This window comes from Protopterus annectens, chromosome 8.part0 (assembly GCF_019279795.1).
Source record: "Protopterus annectens isolate FY-2018-M chromosome 8.part0, PAN1.0, whole genome shotgun sequence".
NCBI classification, from domain to species: domain Eukaryota; kingdom Metazoa; phylum Chordata; order Ceratodontiformes; family Protopteridae; genus Protopterus; species Protopterus annectens.
Window position 1 is genome coordinate 499,378,342 of NC_056741.1, and position 17,610 is coordinate 499,395,951.

General features: G+C 39.1%; 1 protein-coding gene across 1 annotated transcript; it reads left to right on the top strand.

Moving 5' to 3' along the window:
• The first annotated feature begins 1,458 nt into the window (after positions 1–1,458).
• On the top strand, positions 1,459–7,993 carry LOC122808266 (melatonin receptor type 1A-like). Its single transcript, XM_044079229.1, has 3 exons — positions 1,459–1,523; positions 1,634–1,695; positions 7,200–7,993. The coding sequence occupies exons 1-3, from the start codon at positions 1,459–1,461 to the stop codon at positions 7,991–7,993; spliced, it is 921 nt and encodes a 306-aa protein (XP_043935164.1).
• The last annotated feature ends 9,617 nt before the right edge of the window (positions 7,994–17,610 follow it).

Consider the following 17,610-nt stretch of genomic DNA (forward strand, 5'->3'; position numbering starts at 1 on the left):
TACACTAACGAAACCCTACTTCTAACTTAAAGTAAAGCACAAAACCCTACTTCTAACCTTACACTAAACCCCACATACACAACTAACTATGCACTATCCTTAACCCCTCCCTAACCCTAAGGTCCGTAACTATCGCACACGTCCCCTACAGACATACACCCAAACAAAACAAATAATCCACATACATACATTTAACAAAACCCTACCTCCAACACTACTAAACCCCACATACAAAACTATCTATGCACTATCCTTAACCCCTCCCTAACCCTAAGTTCCATAACTACCGCACACTTCCCCTACGAAAATATACACAAACAAAATAAATAACCTACATAAATACATTTTACAAAACCCTACCTCTAACCCTACACTAAATCTAGCATACATTACTTATCTAACACTTACCTAAACCTACACCCTATCCTAAACTCTGTAACTCTCCAACACTTACCTTATGCAGCTAATCCACAGACAGGCCAACCATGGAAATTCGATATTTCCATTTTCGCATTTTTCAACTTTTGCTCTAAGTCCACTTTGCACTATATGGTTCGACATTTACATATTCACATAAATGTCTTTTTGCTTTTTGCTATCTACCACACCCCAGGGAAGTAAATACTGTGGGAAGAAATAGCCAAGGAATTGTTATGGCTAGGCTTGTCTAGGCCCTAGGGCCGATAGCCTAGTACCAACCTATGAACAACAGCAAATGCAATATCAGAACAAGAGGGCTGAGATAAGTAGGCCATTCACTGACCTCAAAAGTCCTGAAATATGATGATAATGATGATGATGTAAAGATATTTTCCAGTTACTATTACTAAAATATAAAATATCAGTGTGACTTTTGGTCATGTTACAGTAATTTCCAAAGTTTTTTGTTTTCCTCAATCTGTAACAAAGAAGCTACTAAAAGACTATGGTGTGACATTAGCATGTGGAAAGAGAAAAAGAATTTGAAGTCATTATTCATCAAATCACTTGCATTCAATTCTTTGATGTCAGTAAGTCAGTTGTGTTGCCCCTTAGTGTTGTATTAATGGCACAATGGTTGTTATTTTTCAGTAAAGAAATCCTGTGAAATAGGGGTCCATACTTTTTACAGTCTGAAAATATAGGCACAATTTAGGAAAGAATCACTAATGCAAGTTTTAAGTTGCAAGAAATTTCATCAATATATTTATGGCAAAGAGGTCATTGAAGAGAGTGACTATGAACCATTACACTGTACTTTTATGAGATCATTACATAAAACTCCTTCAAGGGCACACTGAATGATATAATTTCTGAAGAAATATGATCTGAAAATTATTTATAAGATAGGGAATCAAATGCTCACAGCAGACATTTTGTGTTATTCATACTAGTAAGAATAAAATGATTATATCTTGTAAGATGACTTGGAAGCCAGCTGGGTTATTTCTGAATTATTCATGAAGGAAAGAAGATAAAATGCTTTCAGAAGTGTATTGTGGAAGATTTAGCAGTAAAGTTATAAAAGGAAATTTCACTAAAAGGTTGGTCTCATGAGAAAAAGAAAACCGTCATTTTGAAAGATACCCTGCCTTACTAGACATTGAAAAAAGAGAAAAAACTATGCACCTGATCTCTTTTTCAAGACATGTAGGTTAATTATACCAAATTACTACAAATCAACTGAACCAATAATTGATAAACAGAATGCAGAAAGTAAGTTAGGAAATTCCATGTAAGTCAACTAAGACTGAATAAAGGGTGTTGCAATTGACCATGTATAACACATAGTAAAATAAGAGTACAGCAAAACAAAAGGTTTCATATTCAGTTTCAATAAGATCATAGCCTGAGACTGGTACAGATCTATTCCAGCATCCAAATGGGATCCTTATTGATCTGTTGATTCAAACTATATACGGTAGAATTTGATCATCTGAGTGATACTGTCCAAGCTATCATAGATATCATTACTGCTTTGAAATCTATATTTGCAAGATGTTCTGAGGACTGATACGGTCCATGATAAACAACTATGAACTTTAAAAGTGTTTTTATTTATTTTTTTTTAAATGAGAATTTCAGCATACTATGTTGAATTCAGGATATGCAGTCTAATGTTGATGTTGAAAGAGCTTTAAAAATCTAAGTACTAAATGAAGAAAGCATAGATCACAGACAGTGATTGATATATTGTGATGTGCATTATTAGCATGCACAAAAACTGTGTTGTGGTATCCCTGGCTCTATTACCTATATTGTACTGACCAACAAAACTGAGCAAAGAAAAAAACTGCCTTAGGAAAGTAAAAAATAATAGTCTAAAAATCCAAAATAACTAGGTACCAAAATAACTCAGAAGCTTTATTAGCATATGTTTGAGCAGTTTCATCTTAGTTAGAAATCATCATGGTTCTGGTGATGTCTAAGACAAAAGCAATCAGCCATATGGTTATAAAACTTCTGCATTTTTTTGCTACTTAGTCATTCTGGATTTTTTTACTATATTGCAGTGATTCAAATTTAAGTTTCCTTTTACTCTGGTGTAGTTAATTTATATTAATAACAAGGCACAAATTAACGAGGGTGGTTACAAAAGAATCAGTTAGAAAATGAATTACTTATTCAGTTACAAATACATTGGTATTATAGTCAGACCATGATTCTTTTAAGGTTGCAAAAAAAGGAGAATGTCAGATTTCAATAAAGTTTATAAAGTGAGCAATCATTGGTTAGGAATTCAAAGCAGCCAAGATCATACAGTAAAAAATCTGGATGGAAAATGGCATACAAAAAATAGAACAGACTTGTTTGGGATAAATGAGAACTCTTTATCACAGTATATGGAGTTAGAAGAATGATTTTTTGTTTCTGATTTCAATGTGTGTTTTAAGATTGTTATAGAAATGTCATTTCCTTATGCATTGTAAGCACTCCTTCTAAAGAGACTGTTTAGCAAGATGTGACATATTACAAATTTAATAAAAGCCTATTCACTGTCATGGTTGTAATCTTCTCAGTAAATGAATAGATAATTTATTTTTCCAAAATTCAGTATTTACCTTGAACAAATGATTTTAAAGTATAAAACAAAAGTCTAAATGTATAGACTCACTGGCTACAATACATAATAAATATGTAGTATGCCTTAGTAAGATTTTTTCTCACTGTTTTAATCCTATTCAACAGATTACTTTAGTATTTCAAGGTGATCCTATGGCTTTAAGCACCAAAGCTCAGTATGCAATCTGCTATGACTTGCAAATAGGGTACTTTCCTATAGCAAAAGCCAATTTGCTCAGTAAAAACATAGATCGTCACCATAACAGAATGGAAACAATAAGTTGAGGTTGTCATATTTACTGATTTGGCAGAGGAATTTCTTGCTATCTGTTCACTTACCTTGCCTGCACCAAATATGTTAATCAGAGAGACACCTTAGCCTACAAGGGAATCCATGCCATTGTGGTAACACAACAACCCCCACCATTGTAGGTTAGAATGTTTCAGCAGCGATCAGTCACAATGGGAACTTAAATGCTTCTGAGTCCCTGATCATACAAATCTTCCCCTGCTCTAAAGAGAGTAATCATCATCTTCAACCCCCTTCTTCCCATTTTCCAACTATGGTCAGGGTATCATATTAACTGTTGTCAACTGTCGATTCAATGCTACACTCATGCCTGACTGTCACAGATCTTCTCTCACACAATCAATCCACCTCTTGTGGGATGCCCTCATTTCATCTCGTCTTCTTCCTGTCTATCCCAAATCTTCTTCACCAGATTGCCTACTGCTTTTCTGCACATGTGCCTGATCCACCATAATCTGCTCTCTTTGATATTTTCTGCAATTGGAGCTACTTTGGCTTCTGCTCTTATGTCCTCATTTCTTTGTCTGTCCTACAGTGTGCATCCTACTACCCTACTCGAGCACATCATTTCCATTACCTCTAGCTTACTCATCTTCTCTGCCTTTACTGCTCAGATTTCTGTACCACATGGTAGTACTGCTTGTACCACTGTCTTGTACACCTTACCTTTCATCTTCTTTATCATTCTTCTGTCATACGCTACATCTGTCACTCTATGCTAGTTGACTGCAGCCCATCTGATTCTAGCTTTCATCTCTTCATTCAGACTTCCCTTCTCCTCAACCATCCCTTCCAGATATTTGAAGCTGTTAACCTGTTCCATTATCTTCCTTTCTATCTCAATTCTCATCTTCTCCTGATTTCCCCAATCTGCCATTACCATTGTCTTATCTATACTTAGTTTCATCCTATTTGCCTTTTGTTTTGCATTCCATTCCCATATCCTTTGCTGAATCTTTTGCTCAGAGTCTGCCTGTAATGCCACATCATCTGCATACATCAACTTTTTTGCTCTGTCCCCTCTGACCTGTTTGCTTATGTAGTCCATCATCAGTATGAAACAAAGTGGGCTCAGACCTGAACCCTGGTGCACACCTACTCCCACTGGGAACCCCCTGTGAGACCAAAACTCTACATACTTGAGTCATTGGGTCCTTTTATATAGCCTGCATTAATTCTACCAATGCTTCTGGGACTTCTAACCACTACAGGACTGGCCAAATGCTTGTCATATGTTTTCTCTAAATGCTCATCATATGCTCTCTCTAAGCCCAAGAATGCCCAGTTGGACTATTTCCTCCTCTCTAGCTTCTTCTCAACTAGTTTTGCTGCATCCTGATCTGAATTATAACTTCTCGTCGCCCATCTTACTTTCTACTACTCTGCATATCTGTTTATCAAACACCCTCTGTAGGACTTTCATGCAATGTGATAGGAGTTTTATACCTCTGTACTTTCCACATTTGTGGATGGCCCCTTTGTTCTTGTACACTGGCAAGAGTATGATTATTTTCCAGTCATCTAGGCTATGCCTTTCTCTTCCCACTGCTATGAGTATCCTTAGGAGCCATTTCTCCCCTATCTCACCTAGCATCTTCATCATATCTTTTGTGACCTCAACTGAGCCTGCTGCTTTCCCTGACTTAATTTCCTTAGTACTGTTCCTACTTTTTCTAGAATGGGCTTCTCTTATTCTCTCATAGTAGACTGTGTCTGGGGCAGTGCAGCTTCTGTGGGGTTTTCTTCATTCAGTAGCTGTTGGAAGTACTCCTTCCATATGCTTTTGATGTTGTACAGTCAGCAGATTGTTGCTGGCATCCCTTATGATGTCTGACTATTTTCTTTAGCTTTCTGTCTTTATCTTGGGACATAATATTGTTTATTTGTGCCACCTACTGAGTCACTTTTCAGAAGCTGGCAGAGTGTCTCTGATGCCCTGTCCATTATTAAATTCTTTGTTAGCCAAAAAGTATTCTTTCCTAGCCTGGTGTGTCTTTTCTATCTCCCACTTTTTCCTGCACTTCTTTCAATTGACAATTTCCTGGACTTCTGCATTCCACCACCAGCTTTCCTTATGCACCTTATTTCCATACCAGGTTTGATCACATATATGTTCTGTAGTCCTCTCACATGCTGTTTTGAGGCACTGCCATTCTTCGACACCTCCTATTTCTTCCCCTTCTTGGGATGCTAGAGCATAATTCCTTGAACTGCTGCATTTCCTCTCCTTTTAACTTCCAGATCATCAGCCTGGTCTCTGCTGATCTTAGAGTCTCAAACCACTTCTTTGTGGCAACCAGTGATTTATAATGTGAGCCTGCAGATGACTGTTACACTGAGGATGACTTTGTAATGAGTGATTCTAGCCCAGTGCCCTTTCCTGACTAGAAGGATGTTTACTGGCATGTTCCTGTCTCTTTCTTTCTGAACCATGTGTTGCCTACTATCAAGTCATTTGCCAGACATATGTCTAGAATGGTCTCACCTTCTTTATTTCTGTTGCTGTACCAGGCAGTCATCACATCCTGTTCTGTCCTGTCCCAAAATCATCTAATATTGCCTCTTTTCATCACTGCCATAACCCTGCTGTGGGGCATAGGTTGAGACATCCCTCATTGCCTTCTGAATCTCATCTCCACAATTCCCATACCATTTTTAGCCTGCCCTCCTTTGTAGTAGACTCTGGATCATTGCTGCACTGCCCTTCTATCTTGTTTCTTGGATACATAGGATATCCAGCCTGTTCTTCTTTGCAGCAGACTCTGGATCATTGCTGCACTGCCCTTCTATCTTGTTTCTTGAATACATAGGATGTCCAGCCTCCTCCATACTATCATGTCATCCAGTTATGTGATCCACTTCCAAGCTGCATCTTGTCAGTGTAGCAATTTTATCAGATTGATTGGTTTTACATCCAGCTTTTGCTCAACAGAGCTATCCCAGGTAACCCAGGCTGGGCCACTGGATGTCCAGACAATAGCTTATTGGCTCAGGGCTGCTGGGCTTTATGGCAGGCACATGTTGCTCAAAGCAGTTGGCCTATACATGTCTTCTACCTATAGGGCATCATGTTGAGTCTCCATTCATTGGTGAGTCTGAGATGGAAACATTCAGCATGCTTTTTTCAGAAGTGGTGGGCACTCCACAGAGACACAGGGAGAACATGTATACTCCAAACAGGCATTGGCTGGAGGTCAGGACCAGACTTTGTACCTTATGAATGGGAGGTGAGGTCCTTAACCATTATGCCAGCAGGTATCCAGATAGAAGTGAGCAGATAAAGCTTCTTCAGTTTTCCTTCTCCCCAGTCAGCTTCTTCTGCATACATGAGACAAGTTGAGCCTAGGGCATCTGAGTTATAGTCAGGAGTTCAGCCCTGAACACCATGAGGAAAATTAAGCTACATCAATAAACAAATGTTTGGAATGTGATGTATATTTCAGTGCTTTATGCCACTGAATGCAAAATACCATGATTTGCATGGTCATGTGATACACCATCTGTAGTGTATAAGATGCAAAAGCAAAGTCCTCAAGTTAGCAGCACCTTTCATGGTTATCTCTTCATTATTATTTTTTGGCTTCTAAATCCAAATGTAACAATAGTTCAGGTATGCAGTTACACAATTCTATGAATAAACTATGTGGAGACCTCAGAACATCTTTGTGATGAATGAAAATGTGATTGATATGGCTGTACAGTAAATTAATTTAATTTTCTCTTTATAACTGTAAAACAAAAATATATAAGTTGTCAATATCATGCTCTTACATACTTTGCCTAGCCTCTTACTGCAATGTAAAATTAACAGCAAAAATGCTAAATAAATAATGTGCTCTTGTTGCAGGTAATATCTTTGTTATCAGCTTGGCCACAGCAGATATGATGGTTGCCCTCTACCCTTATCCATTAATTACACATGCCATCTTACAGAAGGCATGGACCCTGGGTTATGCTCAGTGCAAAGTGACAGCAGTAATAAATGGCCTTAGCCTGATCGGATCTGTCTATAACATCTTGTCGATAGCAGTTAACAGATACTTCTGCATCTGCCACAGCACTAAATATGATAAAATCTACAGCATGAAGAACACGTACGGCTATGTTTTCCTGACATGGATAGTAATCTTTACTTTACTGTTGCCAATAGCCACAACTGATGCCTTGCAATATGACCCAAGGACATACTCTTGTGTATTCAATATCACTGCAAACCTTTCCTTAACACTTATTATGGCCGCCTTCCAGTTTATAATACCTATAACTATTGTGCTCTTCTGTTACCTGAGGATCTGGATTTTGGTCATTCAGGTCAAGTCCCGAGTCAGACAGGACAGCAGACAAAAGTTGAAACCTAATGAAGTGAGAAATTTCTTGACCATGTTTGCAGTTTTTGTTATTTTTGCAGTCTGTTGGGGTCCATTTGCTTCTATAAGTTTAGTGGTTGGCTTTAGCCCCACTGGAAAGGCTCCTACTATTCCTGACTGGCTAGTTGTACTGAGTTGCTTCATGGCATATGTTAACAACTGCCTGAATGGGATTGTTTATGGAGTGCTGAACCATAATTTTCAAAGTGAATACAAGAAAATTGCCTTGTCCCTATGCACCTTTCTGTCAAAGCTGCTACAGAAAGTGTTTTAGAAGAATAAGATATCTAAAAATTATTCTGTAAAATTTCTTTTCTACAAGGCTACTATTTTGTTTTTATATGTTTAACTTAAAGATCCCTATAATTATTAACCTAACCTTAAAATCTCACTTAGTGGCTTTTTGGAAATTTATGAACATTATTTTCGGTCAGTACCTGTTTATACAATCTGTTATTTTAATAATTCTAGCCCTACTTCTGGATGCATCACTAAATATTTCACACAAGAAATCATGAATTTATTTTCTGCTTTAATTAATGTATCAAGATTACATTAATACTCTAGAAGGCTGATTGCATTGTACTAATGTAAGAAACGCCGGGGCATTCCTAAGGTAGAGAATATCAATGGTCTACCTTGATTAATGAGGCATTTGTTTCACATTGTTAAAATAGTAACATTCAACAGGCTGTCTTACTGAAAGAAATGTCTTGTACACACTTTTTTATTTCATTCAAGTAAAATTAAAGGTTGGTTTCTTTGATTGAGTAGAGTAAGAATAAATATTTTGAATTGCAGTTATTTCTGGTTTAATCATAAATTATCTTAGAACTTACTTTTAAAAGTGAATAACCAGTCTCAAAACTATTAACTCAATACAATATATTTTTTTTGTTTACTTTGCCATTACAAGCCATAATAATAACTGGGTTCAGCTTTTGCTTGGTAATGCATTCTACAAGTAGCCTGCTGAGGGACAAAAAAAATCACTTTTGAAATGAACTATCCCAAGTTCATGACATTCAGTTTTGATGCTGGATGCAAGATTGCAGCCAAATGTCGTGACATTGTTCATTGTAGTAAGTGTGCCACTATAACTAATTTGTGTGCATGTGTGTTTTTGTGGGGGGTGCTCACATCAAATATTTATCACGTTTCTATATATGTAGTTTACTGTCACAACTGTGTCTCAAGCAGGAAAATTAAGCAGTTTAACAGAACTGCTTAGGACTGTAAAAGCCTCCGAGGAATGAGCCATGTCTTAAGATGTGAAGAATGACCTATCTTGGTCTATGAATGCAATAGTGGCACCATTTCATTTTGAAAGCAGTTCCTATATACCATGGTTTAACATGTAGGAGAGGATTCAGTAAAGCCTACACAATCATGTTTGACCATGTGCGCATTACAGCTCAGTGTGCACATGGTCATAAAGACTTTTAGATTCAGTAAACTCCGCATAGTGGCATGCACTCACTCTCTAAGATGGTAATTTCCATGGCATGCAAATTACTGCATTGTATGCTAATGAAGCAAACCAAAATGGTGGAGTGATTCAACAATCTGTAAAGTAACCTTGTAGACTCAGAGTTCATGTTGCCCATGTATTTGAAAGTTTTCAGTATACAGCCATGGAAAGAAGTCTACACAGAAACAAGACCAAGGAAAAGTCCTTAGATTTGCCCAGAACTGACTGACTGACATTATTAGACATGGTGGATGTTATAAAATTATATTAACGATAACAACAATTCCTTTTTAAGTGCCATGACATAAATGCAACTTTGCTCTCTCACCCCCAAATGAAGTATGTACTTGTAACTGATGTAGACAGCTAAAAGTGTAAACCCCATGAAACGTACCATTCATACTGTCATGTAAGCATATGCAGTATGTATCTGATGGGATACAGTTTACCAAATCCTGCATTCCTCTGTGAAAATATATAGTGAAGTAATACCCTCCTTTGAGTGTATGACACTGGACTCCCCTTCAGTCTCCCTGCCTACACAGTTAGCAGCTATGCAGATTCAGGACTGTCAGCACAGTGAAGTTGCAAATAAAGTTAAAACTCATTAGAAATATTGACTTTCAAAAAATTGTAACTGTATAGGGATATTCACTGGATGGCAAAGGTAAATGATGACATCGGGGGGTGTCAGGTTACACTTACAGAAGTGTACATGTAGATCTGTGAAGTGCAAAAGTGCATGTGCATGTAAGCAGTCACAATTCACAAGTTTTGTTTCATCCTCTTTATTTTTTTGTTAAAATGTATAATCTCTGTCTGCTTTCAGTTTAAAATTCTTTTTAAATTTTTGTCATTGTTTACACGATGTGGCACTTAGTGCAACCACAGGAAATGGAGGAGTGAATGGCAAGTTTCTCAGTGCTTGTCACATAACTATTCCTCTGGTGGCATGTGTATGTATAAGGTTTGAGTACAGAAGGTCCCAGGTTCTAGTGCAGGGTCTGCAACCTTTTCTTCACTTTTTCAGCTGCAATTTTGTGCATTACTGTATCCTTTGGAAAGTCATCCACATCAGGGAAATACCAAATTGACAATACACTCCTAAGAGTTGATCCATTTGTTAGAGATTAGAGAAATGATGTGGAGAGTGACCTAATTTTTGACCAACATGCATCTATTGTTGTAAGAAAGTCTTTCAATATTGCACAGCTTATAAACAAAGGGATTGTGTCTAGATCTAGGGATGTCATTGTCCTCCTTTACTCATCCCTGATTACACCACTCATTGAATATAATGCCCCTTTGGCATGCTTCTGTCTTGATACATGCAACAACTGGAATGTCCACAGAGATACCTCACTGAAAGGATACAAGACCTGAACAACATGTCTTACGTGGACTAAATCAAAGCCTTGTCACTATACTCAGTATCCTAAAGACTGCTAAGAGGTGACTCATGTCTGGCATACAAGGCAACCCTGACCCATTTCTGATGGATTTAGTGTGCATCATCAAGTCAAATGTCATCAGAAATAGTCTAGGGATCTATACCTCTTCTGCAACAACAGAGTGGTTTAGAGTGACAGGTATATTGCATAGAGGATACCTCTGCTGTGTAGCAGACTCCCCAGCCACATAAAACAAAGTTCATCCCTTTCCATATTCAAGCACAACTTGGATCTGTGGATCTGTGGATGGGAAACAGATAATTTATCCCAGGACTACCCCCTGTACTACTAATGGACAGAGGCAGCTCCTAAATACTTTATCCCATGCATGAGTCCCTCAAATTATGTATGGTATAATCCCAGTTATTCTTATTAGGGGTATTATATAATTATCGAGCACATAATGAGTAAGACCAGTCAATAACCAAATGGGATAGATTATTTTGAGCATAAAAAGAGAAACTGGTTAGGGTTAAAATGGCTCACAAGGGCAGCTAGCCTATTACTTAACTATAAACCTATGATATCATAGGAACAGAGAAAAATAATAACGCAATTACTTGGGTTTCCTTATTTAAGTATTGGTGCATGTAATGGTGCGTAGGTGTGCATCACCCACTAATGAGTACCAATGGAATTCATATATTCAGTAAAGCAGCAGATGTTTTTCATAGGTGATAATTACAGCATAAGCAGGTGATTTCCAGTATGGTAGAGCTATTCAACAAGTTAGAAAGCATCCATGTAGCCTCCATTCTGTTTTTTTTGTGAATACATCTGTACCATGGAAGACAAGGAAGTTTTAGCCCTGAAATAAAATTATATCACCTGCTGTATTTGCAAGGAAAGTCCCAAACCTAGAATATATTCTTTAATAATATTATGACATATCCTTGTATTTCTTAACTTGATGCAGTAATCAAGTAAATAGAGATAGGTTTCTACAGAAAGTACCTTAACATGTGACAGCAGACACTTATTTTACTTATATGTATCCATTACTAAGTTTTTTTTATGTCCTATTCTTCCTATTTTTAATTGCAATTTTTGTGTGATGCACCTCATAGTACAAACAGTTTAAGCAGGGAATTGACTGTGTTTATCTAGTTTGTGTGAAGTGAGGCAGACCCACTAGGAAACAGACAGACCAAAACAGAAACCAGATATGTTCAATGAATGTCCTTAGCCATCGTGAAAAACTGGCCTGGAGTACAGATGGTGCTGGGTTCTAGTGCAGAGTATGCAACCTTTGTTTTACTGCTGTGATATTGCAGTTTACAACAATGAAGTGAAACATAGACAAGTGTTTCATCAACTTTCTTGTGGCAACAGGTGTTAAGTGTAGGGCTGCCATACACATGGTCCTGGGTTCAAATACAGCATATCCCATACAGTATTGCTTTTATTGATTGAGTAATCTATGTATTAGCACATTTATCATCCAATGTATGACTGTGGGTTTGCTGTGTAGTATAATGCTGTAAATTAATTCCTGCTGTCTGGACCGACATGGCTTTACCTTCTGTGAAAAACACATACACAACTGCACAGTGTTGCATTCTGCTTATCAGAAGTTAGAAGTGCAGCTCACATTTGCACAAAGCTTACCTACACACAAACAGGTGTAACTTGCATGCATGTACGCCATCATGCAATCCACTGCTTACTGGGCTATGAAACTGTAATTCCATGATGCTTTTTTATTGGTATTTATTGTCTATTTCCTTTGTATGACATAAAAATACATGTGGAAACATTGCAAACTGAGGGCACATTCTAAGTATATGCCATAGCTTCACATTACATACATGTTCTGGTCCCCCCTACCAAGCAGTATAACCCTGGAGACTCAGTATTTTTACATGCATATATCAACCACACTATAAAGTGTAATATATAATGTTGTTTGCTCCCTCATGGACAGGCCATTTGGTGGTGCTGGCAGCCTTGCTCTGCTAAACTCAAACATCCAACTATGTTCAGTAAGGTTACTTGTGTTTCTACACAGCTAGCCTTCTGCACACCCTAGTGCTGTTAGGCTACTGGCCTCATATAAGTCTATGTGTTATGCAGGACTCATAACCTGTTGTCCCTCTCATGGCCTGCTGATGTCATCTACTATAAGTTGGCCTGCAGCCACATAAAAGTCAAACTTGTGCTGTGGCTCTTGCATAACGTGCTGTGTTTTGCATTGTGGCACTTATGTAGAATACTTTGTATGCACTTAGGTAAGGATTCTATTCTAACTGCAGTCAACTGGGTGTGTCTTTGAATCTCTTCTCAACAGAGTAGATGTGTTATCCTACCATTACTTTTCCAATTGCATGGCTTGCCAGTATTTTGATACTTGCACCTGACTACACATCCATTTCATGCAGCCCTCACAACCTCTTGTCTCTTGCATGGCCTGCTGATGTCATCCACTATAAGTTGACCTGCAGCCATATAAAAGTCAGACTTGTGTCATGGTGCTTGCATAAAGTACTGTGTTCTGTAGTCTGTGTACCAACTGGGTGCATGCGTGCGTGTGTGTGTGGGGGGGATAGTTGACATTACAAAGAGCATTTTACACCAGCATGTGGGATACTGCTATTACCATATGCTCAACAGACAATGATGATGTCATCAGCTATATCAGGTTATTGCATATGCAGTCATCCCACCAGGGCATAATCAGACACTGACCTGGAGCTCAGGCAGAAGTAATCTCATCCAAAACCAGGCAGATTACAGTAATGTATTTTAATCTATCCATATACATCTTGCATAGTTAGTAGGCCCTGTGTTATCTTGATGAAAAAGTCTGGTGGTCTCTCCAGCTCTGTAGGTGTTTGTTGTGGTTCATGCAAAAGAGAGCATTATACTGTATTACTGTTATGATGAGATTTGACTACAGTGCTGTCATACAATCCTGAGATCTGAATGTGATGGCATGACTTATGATGTGCACCATACATATGTCATGGAAAATCATTAAGGAGAAACTTTACAAAGTAATGAGGCATATTGTAGTTCCCATCTTAACAATCCATAAAAGAGAATACACTAGAAAGTACTGACATGATGATGCTATCCACTGTATAACTTGGCAAGGCAAATATAAGTGACAGGTACAATTAGCAGCTCAACAACTCAAATGCAGATATACTAAGTGTTAATGTAGCTATGCAGTCTGTGCACCAGACCCAAATCGTTTTTATCCCTAAATCCAAACGAGATAAAACAGGGATATGGCACAGTTATCATCACTTGCACAGGGCATTGTGTCAGGGGGATGGAGACCTAGGCTGACACAAAAGGTTGGTGAGTGTGGGTGAGTAAGAAATAGAAGTAGACAGGCTGAAACCTGCAACTGTTGTGTGTGTGTATGTAGGGGTCGTCCATGTGAAAGTGGTGTGTGAGAGTCTGCAAGAATACAGCCAAGCTCAATGCTAGCTCTACATCTTGGTATGTGAGACAGGTGTGAACCATGCATGGTAGAGTTGGCAATTCATTGTTGTCACCCCTGACCATGAGAACCGGTTCTGCCAGGAGTTGCATTGACATCACCATACCCATGAACAGATGCAGTGCTGCTATGTGAATGTGACTGATGTCTGCTGGATGTGTTCCCTTCACAGAAATGCCCAGGACCATGACCCCATGGCCTGCCACATCTACGTGTGAACAGCACACACATCAACAGACCAATGTAAGTACTGCCACTATGGAAGCATGATCAGACATGGTCACATTGGCTATAAGCAGATGCTGTGGCTCACCTGTGCCTATGAGGATGCCATTCCCTCCCATCAGACATTCCATAACAGACACTGCTCATTCCATCACCCCTGTGTCCATCACAGACACCCCTCATTCAAATGTGTCATTTATCCAATCCAATGAATCAGCAACATGGTGGAGGCAATCACGCATGTCACCCTGTGCCACATCCACAACCATTAGCATTTGTATGGAGTGCCTTTTTGACTATGGCTTTCCCTCCATGATGACCCTAAATATATGTTGAGTGACACAGGAAGAGGCACCTGCACACAAGGTGCAGGAGGGACAGCAGGCCACCTCCAAGCACCCCTATCAACTCTCCTGCATGGCATTTCACCCACACTTTAGCTACGGCCAGAGACAATAGGCAGTAAAGCCGCAGTAGCCACACTTCCCTGATCAGTGTCCTCCTCACCCTCCACCTGTTCAATGTTTGTGGGCTCAGTGGACTGGGTAGGTGAAGGCCTACTGGCTGTATCTGGGGAAAATGAAGGGGGTGGCTGAATGTCAATCTCTGTGTCAAATTCATCCTCTACAACCCCTGACTGCACCTCAGTTTCACCACCATCATCATCAGTGTCTACTAAGACACCGCCATCAGGTGGCACAGGGCCCACACTCCCTCTGTCATGATCACCTGTGATAAAAAGGAGGAAACACAGGCATACATTAATAACTGCATGACTTTGTTGCAATATATGCTTAACAACTAACAGTGCTGCCACTACTACAGACAATACAGCAATACGCACAACAGTCCTAAAATGACACATTAAATATTTCTTTAAATTGATCTGCAGTACTGACATAAATTTATTTGGCTTACCATCTGCAGGAAGTATATGTTGCTGGATTCCCGAGAGTCATGAAATAAGTTAAGCAAGAGGTAAGGGAAACATCATCACATTTAACAGCAAGACAGTGGGTAATACATGTACTCATCTATGTCTGCATTAACTCAATGTTCAGCAAGAATGTGGCTGACAAATCCAAGCTAAGCTTATAACTGTAGCAATTGTCTTCCCACCCCAAAAAAAGACATGTGACACAGAAGTAACTTTTATTTCAATTGTTTTACTATACAACAGTATTCAACTGGTCATATAACAAAGCTTTCCTGGAAACTCCTCTTGGGACTCAGTAGAAGTGGCACCCACATCAACGACATCCTGTGGTTCACTCTACTGTGAGCTCTCATGTTGGGAGATATTCACCAGGAACTCTTCATTGGTGGTCCGAGATTGTTCTGTAGCAGGCACCCCTTGGTCTTGGGCAGCTGCAGCTGCTTGCCTCCATGCAGGGGTAATCATATCAGTGGCCCTGTGGCACACCTGTTCGTTTGTCCAGCTGTGGCCACCCACAAACTGATGTTGTCAACAATATACTGCCATACTTGTAGCCTTTGTTGCATACTGGTCCAACTCCTTCCCAGCAGTAATGCCCCAAGTTGATGGAGAGCGTCAACAATGATACTATTTGCCACTTCACTGAATGGTGTCTGCACCTCACTGACATTGTTTGGGTCTTAAAAGACAACAGAATGATAATACACAAAAGTATCACATAACTACAAGGTAACTGTTTCCAGATAAAAGAGTAAAGGTAGACAGTCAGTAGTACCCACTGGAAAAACATAAAACAGTCTTCTTCTTCTTCTTCTTTCAGCTTTTCCCAGTTAGGGGTCACCACAGTGGATCACCTGTCTGCTCTTGATTGGCAGTGGAGTTTTACAGTGTCGAGCTGCAGCCCGACACCCAACCTTCCACAGAAGGCACACACATGCACACACTCATGCCTAGGGCCAATTTAGAGTGGCCAATCCACCTACAGCATGTCTTTGGGATGTGGGAGAAAACCAGAGTACCCAGAGGAAACCCACGTGACCACAGGGAGAACATGCAGACTCCGCACAGAAGGCACCCCAGCCAAGGATGAAACCGGTGAACATCTTGCTGTGAGGTGGCAATGTTAACCACTGCACCATTGTGGCTGCCCGGAAAAACATAAAACAGTCTACAGATGAGAAATACTAACACCAGGCAGCTTGCAAAATAAGGACAGTAGCAAGAGCAACATATCCTTGTATATGCCATAGCATTAATTCAGTTGTGCTCTTCCCCAAATTAGAATTCCATTCTAGTTTATGACATAACAGTAACTCTTCTTTGCTCCCCCACCCACAAAAGAACAGGGAAATAAACTATTTTGCTAATAAAACTTCTTTGAAATGTTAAAAGTGCTTTCAAAAGTCCTGTCCCTGAAACATTTGTACATATTTATCACACAGCATTCTATTTTCATTTATTGTCAATCATGTGTACTTCTGAAATGGCTTGACAAACATGGCCATGCCATCAATACACTTCTAACTAATGCATACAGATAAAAGTGTAAAAGCCTTTACTTAATGTTATTCATTAATATATTCCACAATATGCATTATGCAGGTAACAAAATAGAACATACCTCCTGGAGTTCAGCACTTCTTTGTAAAAACATTGTTGGAAGAATTTCATTTTTGTGAAGTCCTGTAAGCATGTAGCAAGTGTCCTCACCATCAGTTTATAATGGAGTAGATTATTAATGGATTACATCACTCTTAGCCTGTGTTTCAGAGATGCTAATTACAGCATATGCAGCTGAACTGCATGTTAATCAAACAATCTGGTGGAGGTATTCAACAAGTTATAATGCAACAATGTAGTCTCCATTTTGTTTTTTCCTGTGGATTTCAAAAGTAGTGGAGTACAGACACAGAAAGTTTACACAGACAGAATGTTAGGAACTGCTGCTGCTGCTTAATTCCATTCATATGTGCTACAAGCTGCAGGTCATGCTGCTGCTGCCAATAGGCCTAGGCCGAAATGGAGAAGAGTTTTCAGGCCACATTTTACTTATCTCAACATACCCAACATGGACATTGCAGACCACTACATGGTGAACAGGGACACAATACAGGACATATGCGACTTCTGCCAACTTCATCTCAGAGCCAGAGCCTTTACCTCCCCCTGTCTTGGCTGTGCACTACTTGCATCACAGTCAGCCTTGACCTAACACTGTGGCAACTGCTGTATTTACAAGGTAAGTCCTGAACATGTACTACATTTTATAATAATATTATGGCATGTCCTTGTATTTCATCACTTGGTACAGTAAGCAAGTAGAAGGGGGGATATTTGTACAAAATTAACATGTGACAGC